At 36.8% G+C, this 13,467-nt stretch overlaps 1 protein-coding gene across 6 annotated transcripts in view; it reads right to left on the minus strand.

The window, feature by feature from the left end:
• Positions 1-3,319: 3,319 nt before the first annotated feature.
• Positions 3,320-13,467, minus strand: part of CCNT2 (cyclin T2) — a 42,018-nt gene continuing 31,870 nt past the window's right edge. For 4 of the 6 annotated variants that reach the window (XM_047722513.1, XM_047722514.1, XM_047722517.1 and 1 more), the window contains 2 exons: positions 10,764-10,834; positions 3,320-10,243 (listed from right to left, as the gene is read on the minus strand). In XM_047722513.1, the coding sequence (XP_047578469.1) occupies positions 8,816-10,243; positions 10,764-10,834 (1,499 nt within the window). In that variant the 3' untranslated portion in view covers positions 3,320-8,815. The remainder of the gene's footprint in view (positions 10,244-10,763; positions 10,835-13,467) is intronic. The other 2 variants (XM_047722515.1, XM_047722516.1) reach the window with 1 other exon arrangement.

Here is a 13,467-nt window from a genome sequence, read left to right on the forward strand (position 1 = left end):
TCAACTTCAATGTCCTTAACTTAAAATAAATTGTAAAAACAAAAAGAAAATTGTTTGTTTCGACTTGGTGGGTAAAAACTTTTATTTCTTGGAAGGGAAACTACAGGAAGGTGAGAAATGAAAAACGAGAGAGATGCTAAGTTGTTTACTTTGGCAGCAATTTTAATCTGGCAGACTACAGGAGCCTCAAAGTTAACAGGAAGAGCTAAGGGCCTTGGCATTTCATTATCAGAGGGTCCCCTAACTACAAAGTTTCTACCTACAAGAACCTGCATTGTTCAAGGTGACTCCATACGCCTCAGGCTGCTTTCCCTGTAATTTATAGTATGACTTGAAGATTTCACTTATTTGTAGGGTGAATTAGGTCATGGCACATCTAGAACTACGTAAACCTAAGCCTGCTAGTATGACAAAAGCTAGATCTGATCAAGGGGAGTGGAACTGAAGCCCAATACCAGGATTCTGAGATCATGACCTGAACCAAAATCAAGCCAGCCGCCCAATTGACTGAGTCACCCAGGTACCCCTGAAATCAATAATCATTTCCATTTCTAGAACATTGAAAAACCTCACCAGAAAAAGTGGACAAATTGTCAGAATTATTACAAGTCCTTGTTTTATGTTGGTAGAAGCAGCATTGTTGATAAGGTTTCTACTGCCCTGACTCCATTCATCGAAATTTCACTGACATCTATTGTTTTGAGCTATTTCTATAGAATCTTTTTATTGGCCACTATCATTTCAAAAGTGGCACAATTACAAATTAACTTCAGGTGTATTCCAACACTGGTTGTCAGACTTTGTCAAAATCAAGCTGGTTCTTCGTTAAGTTTTTGAGAAATAACTTAAATGTAGTCAAACTGAGATAAAAGATTTTACTTTAGCCAACATTTTTAGATACATCTTTGTGGATGTACCTTCCTTGTCTTCAATTTGTACAGTTCTTTTTCTCATATTTGATGGTAATTTAAGAGATACATCCCTCATTTACTTGTGTATCAGCATAACCTGACAAAATGAAGTATCATTTTATTAAAGTGCTTTTTAAAAAATTTTAGTTGGACTCTTAAGCATCCTTTAAAATCTGGGTAGTTTTTCTTTCTTTTTTTTTTTTTTTAAAGATTTTGTTTATTTGATAGAGGATACAGCGAGAGAGGGAACACACTCAGGGGGAGTGAGAGAGGAAGCAAGCCTCTCGCGGAGCAGGGAGCCCGAGGTGGGGCTCAATCCCAAGACCCTGGGATCATTACCTGAGCTGAAAGAAGATGCTTAACAACTGAGCCACCCAGGCGACCCTAAAATCTGGGTAGTTTTATCTGATTTAGGAGCAGAGAAACTACCTATGGCAGAGGCTAGGGAAAACAGCATATTCTACACATGGGTATCGCAGCAATGGACCCATGAGGTTGGTGTTAACAACTCTAACCCTCTTCTGTCTATAGAATACGGAACACAACTTTGGAAAATTAAACAGAACCTTCAAAAATTTTAAGTAGGTGGGGCGCCTGAGTGGCTCAGTGGGTTAAACCACTGCCTTCGGCTCAGGTCATGATCTCAGGGTCCTGGGATCGAGTCCCGCATCGGGCTCTCTGCTCAGCAGGGAGCCTGCTTCCCTTCCTCTCTCTCTGCCTGCCTCTCTGCCTACTTGTGATCTCTCTCTGTCAAATAAATAAATAAAATCTTTGAGAAAAAAAAAAAATTTAAGTAGGTGACCCTTGACAAAACAACAGAGGTCAGTTGTTTTTGTTATTCATTGTGTTTAAGACAGAACAGGCAGGAATTCTGCTCTTATCATTGCCCAGCTGCTTGCTCCCTTTTTATCTTCCTTTGGGAGGAGGAGCGTCTGAGAGGGGATGGGGAATGCAGATAAGTGGTGGCTGGAAGTACTAGCATTTACTGAGCTCGTAATCTAAAAAGCACCTCATTTAATTCTCTTGTTTAGGTTGGTAGTATTACTCTGATTTTATTAATGAGTGATAGGGTTGAGAGCTAAGTGACTTTCTCAAGGCCTTCTGACCGGTAGGTGGAAGTTGGGACCATCACTCAGTAATTTGTGTGACTTTACAGCCTCTTGCCTCTCAGATGTGTGCTTTATAAGTAAAATTACATTGTTAGGTTTTACCCAAACAAAACCCCACTGGGACGCTTATTAAATTCCACCAGTCCGGTTAGTGACTTTGATTACTTTAATGAATGGTGTGAAAAGTTTTTCCTTTTTCACTTAACAACAGCTCCCTTTTTACCACACGCAAGGCCTGTTTTTAATTATATTCAAAGGCATAATTCATTATGTACTGAATCTGCCTGTATGCTCCACCAAAGGAAATCTAACTCCCCACAGTAGTTACGCTACAGCACTTCCCTAACTTGAACCCACTTTAGACTTTGTATAGCAGACATTTCCCACTGGCTGGGTGAAGAGAGCTGCCAGAGTGGAAAAAAGCAAGCTCTGGAGTGTGGGATTAGGGTGTACAAGACTCCATCACCCACCTCCTCCAGCATGACTGCTACAGCAGTCCGTTCTATACTGGAAAGAAGAGCTCCAAGATAAAAAACCTCTAAATCTGCTCAATGAGCAGTCAAAACCCTCCATCCCCTATCAGTTCATCTTTATTTCTCCTACGTGTTGCACTTGCCAGTGTTAATTCAGCTTGAAGCCACTATGTAGACACTTGCATTTAAAAGAGCTCTTCAGGAAATCGTCAACACTGAAGTACCCAATGTAGGCAGTCCCTACCTTCACTGGTGATCAATACAATTAACAAGAGAAAGAGTGGAAAACTCTTTCCACTAGCAAACAATTGTGAAGAAAGGATCAAATACTTTGTCCTACTGCAATCACTTCTCACACCTTTGCAAAACTATGGCTGAATTCATCCGTTAGAGTAATTGCTCTTAATGGATTATGACTTGAAAGACTAAAACAAAACCAGAACCAAAAACTAATCTGGGGTGTATGCCCTGACACCTGTAAGGTCTAAAAGCTCTTAACTTCTATGGCAATAAAGGTAAAAACTCTTTCATCAGTGAGGCTCTCCACTGCTTTGGGAGGTACTACTGGGGAGAGGGAACAAGGCAGTTCATGCAGCAGAGCTAAAACAAAAATGTACAATTATTTCCATTATATTGAGAATAGCAGGGCAAAAAAAGAGGGAAGAAACAAGGGAGGAGGATGGATTACAAAACAGAATTACTAACTTTAAGTGGAACTGACAGACCTTGTAATGTTCCTAAATAAAACTCATGCGATTTATTATTTGCTAACACAACACGCCCTTATTAGTGTTATCAACAGACGATGAAGACAACTCTCTTGTAATTGATTTCAAAACATTTATTTTACATTTAGGCTTAAGATGCATTTTAGAGAAAGCAACTTTTCTATCCTAATTTTATTTTATTAAAGCCACTGCATGGCTTCAATTTTCTTTCAAGTGGAAGGTACGGGCAAATCGGTGGAGAAGGCAAGGGTTGGAGAGCAGCAATAATAAAGCAGTTTATGATTAAATATTTTTTCATGAATAATTCCCCTTTCAGATAATCGCAATTTCTCTTTGCTTTTTGGGGAAGTGATGCAACAGTTTAACCAAGAAAACCCCAAAGTATGAATTAGAATGAACAACTTAAATTCTGGAAAACAGTAGGCATGCAGTTTAATACACACCCAAGTTTAATGCACCTGGACTGGGTTCCATCATGCCCTCTAATAGCTAGAGTATATCACTATCAAAAATCTCGTTAATGCCATCTATTCTATTCAGCCTTCTGTGATCGTTCAAACCTTAAACCTCACAACCCTATGAATGTGTACATTTTGCAGGTAAGATAATCAAGGCACAAAGTCAAGTAATTCACCCAAGAAAATCAGCTACCAAGTGGTGAGTCTGAGAGTGGAATACAGACAACCTGAACGAACTCAAAGGCCACACTCCGTGAAGATTTATGGAGTTACTCAGATAAAGAGAAACACATTAAGACCTTATTTCCTGTATTTCCCAGGGCCTGAAAGTTACTTATGATTCACATTAACAACACATACTAGAATCTTGGATTTACATTTTCAATAAACAAATTTTATTAATAATTCCTCGTAACAGATACTGCACTGAAATTCAGTAACTAATCAAATTCATGCCACACACACACGTTCCGATTTTTGATTTTCTATCAGCAAACATCCTATTCAATAGTCCTTGGGGGTTCTGAGTATATTCAGAAAACAAAATCCTAATCAGAGCAGACAACAAATGAGTCAGGTGAAGTTTGTCAAACCAAGTGAAGCTGCTGGAAAAACACACCTTTAAAGAATGTACTCATTATTAAACAACAGGCAAATCAAACCAACTACTAAACAGGTTTTAAGTGCGGCTTCCTCCCAAAAGTTGGAAATAAGGGAAATTAGCCCTCAGAATTTCCTTTGGGGTTAAAGGATCACAGTGAATGGGTAAACTCACCTTTATTAAAACAGAATTACTCCTAGCCATACAACCTTCAATATACCTTGCTTATCAGCCTATTCTAAAAGAACCTGTCAGGCGAAAATAGATACTAGTAAAATTATATGGAATAGAAAAAAAGGAGTCACAGAAGCAAAAGCTGGCTTTGCCCAAACTGTCATTGTGGAATAAAAAAATGGATGCATGGTCAATCAGACTAAAACACTGAACATTCCAGACCCACTGGCAAGATCATCTCAACTACAAAGGCAAACTTCCCTTACAAAACAAGCTCACTTCTAATCTGGTTTACAGCAATCAAATTTCAGATATTTGAATAACTGTAATTCTCAAATTAGCTGCTATTGTAACTTGGAGGGCAGAAGACAGAATGTGCTGTTTTCCAATGCAAAGCTCCCAATCTAAATCAGCCTACCATAAATAAATACAAGGGCACACAAGATTATCAAGTATCATATTGTGAGCTCAGTTAACACAAGTTTCCTGATGGGGGACTCACTGATCTTTCATCTGAGTAAATACAGTTAGTGAACCCTATTGGCTCCCAAGAAAGCCTCTTGAGCGAGATTGCTAAATCAAAGATTCTTCACAAGAGCTCTCAAATTTTTCTCAGCAGAGATCTTAAGTCACCCAGCAATTTATGCATAGTAGTAGCTAAGAAACAACTACTTACTGTTTAGATAAAATTTGAAAATGGTGATATTTTGAGAATATAACTGTCTTCCTATAGAGCTACTATCATGTTAAAATGAAACAAAACAAAACAAAACAAAACCCTCCTTATTTCCACAGTGAATGCAAAATACCCTAACCTATCTAATTCGCCCAAGATACTTCTACAGTATACAAGTCATGCATAAGTATGCAGTGGTTTATTTCTAAGGCTAGTTAAGATATAAAACCCATCAATTTAAATACTCAAATATAACTGAAAAATGTGCTTAAAATGCTAGGAAAGGCAATTGGTAACTAACAAAAACATTCAAAATTTGGTTCTCTGAAGTCATTCCCTTAGGTCAAGGAAGACAGACCAAAAAAAAGATAAGGTAGTCTACCTAATTATAATCTGTTGGTACAAAGTCATGCAAGCACCTCTCATGACATTCCACATGACACCAGTGATGTTATCATGGTAGAAATCTGGAGTCAACAACTCTAATCAGAATGCACCTGCGCAGAGACAGAGACAGATCAAGATGCACCTGTAACTGCTTTCAAAGACAAACCTAAGAAATGAACCTCAGGTTCAACAACAAAAAGGAATTGGGACATTTTGCAAGGTCTTACCACTAAAGGATACTATCTCCAGTTTGGTACACCAGTTTGTACCAGTTTGGTACAGCAGGCCTCCAAGAATGTTTCAGTGAAAAAAACACTCTTTCTGCTTTTTGGTTCTGAAAACGTATTGTTAAGTAGCTAAGGCATATATTTAGGGGGCACAGCTCAATACTGGAAAACTATGTAAAGAGGTAGAAGTAAAGCCTTTCTATGCAATGTACTTCTGCATAAAGGTAACAAAGCTATGATCTAGGGAAAAGACAACTGAAAAATGAATCACTCTTTTAAAGGATGTTTAAAGATAATGCTTTTTAATATTTCAAATATTAAAAAAAACTCATCAAAAATGTAAATCACCTTAACAGTACTTTGCACATGTGGAATTTCATACCTAAATTTGATGTACTATTTTGGTTTATTTATGGCTACTTACAAGAAGACTCAAAAATAATGTCCATTCATTGGAGTCTTTTTCTTTGGTTGAGCCTATTGGGACCAAGCCGATGAACTATTTTATGCAAATGAGATGGGGAAAGCAAATTAATGGCAGTATGAGTAATAGGGGTTTTTCACTTACTGGAAATGAAACGTAAAAGGATTTTCATATTCATCCCCATGGTGGTTTTAGAACCTATAATCCTGTTCAGAGGTTAAAGAGTTTGAATAGCTCACACAATCCTGTACAAATTACAACTGGCTGCCCTTTAATAAATAAAGTCATTGTAAAGAATTACATTTACAGAGTGAAAGTGAATACATAGCATTTCAAATTCAATTTTGGAAGTACTAATAAGTACTGACCCATAACAATATATACTAGCTACCTTTTAAACTGTCCATCATTAGCACCAATAAAGATTCAACAAAATTACCTTTATTCCCACATCTCAAAACAATTCTTCAAATTCTTAGTGAAGTTTAAGTATAGTCACAGACCTTAAATATTCACATTGTTTTCTATGTCATACTGAAAATAAGTTCACTACTTTGGATATTCTTTACAAAATCTTATTAAAATTCCTGGTATCATCCCCAATTATACAGTAGCACGACCACCCTATGTCGTTTCACATGATAGCTCCTTAGAGGTTTCACATCTAAATTACCAAGAACAAAACCCTTCCCCGCCCTCATCTTGCACTCATCTTAATTCTATACTAGTCCTCGGATTATGTACCACTGTAAAAGTATAACTGTATCAAAATTACCATGTTTATGGATACAATAATATGCCATACAGAGCAACAAAGTTACATGTAATGACAAAGATTACTAAAGTTATGCAAGACAAAGAACAAATGTTAGGACATGCTACCTAGGCGAAGTCCCTAGAAAGAGGCTCCTAGTATCCTAAGTTCAAATAACATTGACAAAATAATGAACAGTTATCTTAAAAAAAGATTATAAAGCTACTGGCAAATTAGGTAATCGCTAAATAAAGGTAGAGCACGAGATTAAACTCTCTAGTATTTACAACTGCAACATACTTGAGTAAAATTACAATTGTGCACATATCAGTGGCTTTGTAACAAAAATAATTCATATACATAGAAGAAAAAATTAAGACAGTTTTCAGTTCAACGAAAGTTGAATTCACCCCATCTATAGACACTCAACAGCTCAAAGATTTACCACAGAATAAATTCAAGATTAGCTGATAAACCGGAGCCACATTACTGGTGTTTAAGACAGATTTTAAACAAGTTAAAGTCTATTGTTTGTTCAGAAGTTAGATGACTGTGCAAACTTGACCTCAACAGGAATATTCTGAGATGTGCAAACAAATGTAAAACCTCCACTAGTTTGTTTACTTGGAGGCTAACCCCTTTTTCTCACAGAGCTTCCTGATAACAACCATAAGCTATAAATACAGGTACAATGCACAGTCAGTGATCTTTTCTTTTTATTTTTAGAATATAAAAGAACTGAGAGACAACAGGTTTAATTTCATTTCTATAAGGAAGACTGCATTTACCTGAAAAAGAAATATGGCATCACACACACACACACTTCATGGGAGGAGTATGTTTAAGAATATGGTGTCATTCTGAACACTAAAGGAAAAGCAATCCCTGTTTACTGTTAAAATATGTAGTGTTAAAGTTCCTTATTAAGAAAAAAACCTACTAATTCTTCACTATATAAGTTTTGTGGATTTAGTTTTCAAATCACAGTAATCTACATAACCATTATTAACAGCTCTGTGTTTATAGTACTGCAACAAGCCAACAAACATTTCAAATGCACTTCACATCAAGAGTATGTAAACTTTGTTTTTTCCTCTTCAAGCCTTCAGAAAATTAGGGGCTATTTCAGCAGCCAACCTGGTCAGAAGCTCTGAAGGCAAAAGTTCAGTGCCTCACAGTGTAAATAAATGACCATCTGTGGCACTGCATATCCATCTGGTAGTGAAGTGTCCCCCCTTCAGTGGCTTCCAGTAAGGCCTAGAGTTTAAGGTTAACATGAAAAAGTGCCACCTTTGTTTTAGATTAGTGATGGACTCTGACAAGATAAAATAAAGTTATATTGTTATACTTACAAGCAGCTCCAATCCTGAGTATTTATGGTAATATCTAAACATACAAAAATGTATGTACATTTTTCTCCACTTTCTTGTAAACAGTTGTCAGTATACTGTTTTATCCCTTTATCATTGAAACATGCAAATCATACATACAAGTATAAATACACAAAAGAAAACAATTTACACTCATTCAAAAGCCAAGCAACAACAACAAAAAATAGCTACAGTATTCAAATTATAAATAATGAATGCTTGAGGCATCTTATATTCCTAGAAGCAGCCAGCCATTCATCCTAATGTTCTTAGCTGCAATTGTAGAAATACTGAGTTTTGCACCTTCCATGCTTTTACAGTATTTATAACACTATCATATGTGGAGATAAAGACTTGTTTACTATCATCTCTTCTTTTCAGAATGAAGAATAAAGCAGCACTTACAAATATTGATGCAGTGGCAGCAACAGCAGGTGTTACCACTGCTAGATCAGGAGGAAATTTTCCATTCTAACAATTTTTAAATTAAAAAAGTAAAGGAAAAATTGACCTAAACAAATGATTACATGTTCATTCCTTGGGCACTTAACAGCGAGTCCAGCATGTCGAATGTGTCTTTGTAGTCCATATGCTGGCTGTTTGTACTGTACTCGTGATTGACATCAGGACCGTTGGTCTCCACTGGCTTCTTGTCCAGTTTCACGAGGGTGCTGAGATGTCCGTAGCCCACCTGGTATGTGACAGGGGGAGGAGGGGGTAAGGGATGGTTAAAAACAGAGTTGTGAGAGGATATATACTGCTTAACAGAGGAGGAAGAACTAGATGAACTACCTGAACTTTTGGAACTTTTGCTCATTTTGGAGTGATGGTTGTGAGATGCATCATTGACATGCAGCTTCTTCCTCGAAGAGCTGGAACTAGAGGAAATGCCATCACTGCTCAGGCCGACAGGACTCCTCAGAACAGTGGGTGGTATTCCATCAGCACTGTGTTTACTGCCACCGCTGCTGCTGCCACTGTGTGAGTGGGAATGCTTGTGACTGCTGAGGTGGTGGCGGTTTGAGGGATGGTCCTTGTGCTTCTCCTTATGGTCTCTGCTAATATGTGGGCTCGAATGCTTGCTCTTCCCACTGCCCTCATCAGAAGAGCTGTGTCTTTCTGAGGAAGAAACTTTTATTTTCATTTTCAGTTCTTCTTTACTAGCACTCTTATCAGTAGGTGGTATTGGAATCCGTAATTTCAGTGATCCACTCTTTTCCTTCTTATCTGCTGTGTATTTTTCAGGTTTTTCAGTACTTGTGATGGGAATTTTCATTTTAATGGGAGAAGTAACAGAACTGCTGCTGGCTGACTGTGACTGCACATGTTTGTGTTGCTGTTCTACTTGGGCAGCTATATAATGATCTCTTACATCCAGATCAAGGGTTTCTAGCTTACGTTTTTCTCTATATTTATCTAAAGACATTTTCTGAGGAATTACTCCAGGAGTAGCAGAAATTGGCCCATGGTGTTTACTGCTCCCTGCTTTATGAGTATATTCTTGCTTCATGGATGAATGATCAGAAATTTTGTCAGGTCTGTGATGTAATCCTGAATGCAGTGATATGGAAGGTCCCTGCTGGAAGCTGATGTTGTACTGGGTACCAGACAAAGATGTCTCTTGTTTCTGTGAATACATCTGTTCTGTCCGTGCTGACTCTTGATGTTGAGGCCATTCTTGGTGTGACGACAAACCGTAGGAGGTACTTGGCATTCCTGTTGCTAGCATTGACAAATTATCAGATGTATGGCTGTCTTGAACAGAAATATTTCCTGAATTTAGAGGTACTGGTGCAGGGAATGCTGATGTAGATGGTTTCTGAAAACTTGGGTTTGTAGGCACACCAGTAACACTATCTACTAAAATGGAATTCTGGACCAAAGATGAGCCAAGAAGTGGCGTTTCTGAAACTTGTCCATCTACTTTTGGTTTCTTAGCCGCCTGATTAGCCTATTTAAATAAAAAACAAAAGAAGCGATGACAGCAAAGGAATTTAATACAAATTTCCTTACTTTATAAAAATCTATGTTAAACATATGCAAACAAAATCACCTGAGGTTTAAGGCTTTTTGTTGCCAGTAAATAAATGTCTCACTTAGAGGCATAGAAGAAGGCTATAAAAAGTGGAAACCACTGGTTTTGGAGTTAGATATAGGTTAAATCCTGGCCCAGCATTTGCGAAAGTAATTTAACTTGTCTAGGCTTTAGTATGCCCATTTGTAAAATAAGGAGACTATTTCCATTATAATCACCGTGAAATTAAACACAAAATTTATAAAGTACTTAATTAACAAAGTCCATTGGACACAGCAGTTGAATAAACTATGAGGGTATGCAGCTTACAATACACTGTAATTATTTTGGAATACTGGAAATAAGGATATTTAACCAAAAATTTAAACTGGTTAGCTATGTAATCGTTAGATAAGCGACAAACTGATATTCTATTAAACCCTGCCAATTCTCTTACCCTCCAGTTTCGAATCCTCTTCAACCTACTAGGTGTTTTCTCCAATATTTGTAGAAACTCATGTGTTAGCTCTAAAAATAAAATTTAAATTTAAAACTTAGAAGGTGTCTTTAGGATTCATATTTCTCTCAAGTGGGCAATATTAAAAAGGGGCCTCAAGAGTTCATCTTCTTCACTGTCACCCTTCTATTCAACCTTCAGCAAATATAGATGTAGAAATAGATCTGAACTACTTTCAAAGATTAATCCCTTAAAAAAAAAAAAATCACTCTCCCCACACCCCCATGCTTAGAATCTCTGGAAAATTTAGTAGCATTAAAAAATTCCCCCCAAACAGAAAACCTTCATTAGGCAAACATCATAGAAATTATTGCAGGCAAGATCTATCAATAGATTCTTTAAAATTAATGGACAAAGTTGGAGGAAAAAGAAGATATATGTATAATCCTAAAATAACTTCTTCAAGATATTTAATTACAAAGAGAAGAACAGTAACTTTAAAATGGAGAAACCCAGCAGATACCACCTTAATTAAGTGATCATGGTTATTACCAGTAATAAGGTAAATCCTTTGAGAAAAACAAAACAAAACAAAACAAAACACAACCCTTGAGAAGATGCACAGGGCAAGGTAAACCCATTTTCCATTTTTGTGGTATTCCTGCCCAAAATGCATTATTTCAATCTAATATTGAGAAATATCAAACCCCAACTGAGGAACATTCTTTAATGTAACTGGCCATTCTTTTTCTTTTTTCTTTTCAGAAGATTTTATTTATTTATTTGACAGAGAGAGAGCATGTGTGCACATGTGCACAGATAGGTGGAGTGGCAGAGAGAGGAGGAAAAGCAGGCTCCCCGCTGAGCAGGGAGCCTGATGTGGGTCTTGATCCCAGGACCCTGAGAATCATGACCTGAGCTGAAGGCAGACCTTTAACCGACTGAGCCACCCAGGTGCCCCTCATCATTGTTTTTCAAAGTGTCAAGATCATAAAAGAAAACGAATAGAAAAACTGACTAATTTAGAAGAGATTTAAGGGGCATTTCAAGCAAATGGAACATGGGATCTTAGAACAGAAAAACTCAGGACAGAAAATAAAACCTGCAGTTAGGTAACAGTATTGTAACAATGTTAATTTCTTGGTTTTGATAACCATGTATATAAGATGTTAACATTAGAGAAACCAGGTAAAGAGTACATAGAAACTGTATTACAATGTAGTTTAAGTTTAGAATTATTTCAAAGTTAAATGAAAAAAGTTCCTCCATCTATACTCATAGACTCCTAGTAATTATTACTATTAACACAGTAGTAAAACCACCTTGGTCATATTTTTTACCTCACTTTTTTCTTAAATTTGGGATTACAGTGAGATGACTCACTTTTCCAAGGCAGTGTGGTTATGATGAACTCTATTTTCCTACCCCAAAATAGTGCTATTAATAAAGCTATTGACCATCAAGACAAATATCCATACCAGTCAAATGAAATACAGTATCACATAATATTAGTTATGCCAATTTAGTAGACAGATTCATTTATTACTTTTTAGTATGCACAGTAAGTTCCTCTATAAATGATTCTAGGCAAACATGCCAAGACTGATAATGAAAATTAAGACAATAAAAAGTTTTTCTTTAAGAAAAAATATGCAAAAACTCAGCACTTATTATATGTTCATAAGCTGTGACAACTTAAACTTGCTCGTGAACTTTTTGATCCAATTTGAGTGAAAACAATCTAATGCCTGGACTACTATCCTTCCTAATCTGAAAAAAACCCCACCTTTTTATACTTGGACACTAAGAATCTGTCAAATAATCACTGCTAATATATTACTTAAGTGCACAACAATCATAGATGATGCTTAAAATAGAGCCATTTTCCCCTTCCAAACTAGTATACAGAAAAAAAAAATTCAAAATGCAAGAAACACACGAAGGTCTGTTATTAATCACAGAACAAAAAACCCCTGCAAAACAACAACAAATGTTACAGGTAGGCCAAGTCCAAGCCAATGCTGTTTTTGCAATAGTCATTAAATTAATTATTATTATTACTACTTTTAAGATTTTATTTATTTGACAGAGATCACAAGTACGCAAGAGGGCAGAGGGAAGCAGGGTCCCTGCTGAGCAGAGAGCCAGATGCGGGGCTCAATCCCAGGATCCTGGGATCATGACCTGAGCTGAAGGCAGAGGCTTTAACCCACTCAGTCACCCAGGTCCCCAAAAATGAATTATTTTAGTGAACACTGATTCTTAGACACCAGGCTAAAATTCAGATGTATCTTAATATCCTAAACGGTTACTTTTTTTTGTGATTAAAACACAAAGAAACAATGCTATATGAAATGTTGTAACTGTCAATGTCTTAAATGCCCCAGATCCCTACTCAGTGGCTCTTCATAAGAGTAACAGACCTGAGCCTTTTCAGAATGGAAACAGATTTTTTAGGTGACCCCTGCTGTGTCAAAAAAACCCAACTTTAACTATAACTTAAGAGAAGTGTAAGAGGCAGATTACCTGCTTTTTGTGAACTTTGTTTTAGGATCATGTATATAAATTATTTTTATTCCAATTATACCTACTTTATCTTATCTGTTACCTGCTAAAGTAAGATGGTGGCACAGATAACTTTATTTTCAAGTCATAGATGAAAAAAAGCTCCCACTGGCTTTTGGAAGATGCCATTTCCACTCAC

Source organism: Lutra lutra, chromosome 3, assembly GCF_902655055.1.
Source record: "Lutra lutra chromosome 3, mLutLut1.2, whole genome shotgun sequence".
Taxonomy (NCBI): Eukaryota; Metazoa; Chordata; class Mammalia; order Carnivora; family Mustelidae; genus Lutra; species Lutra lutra.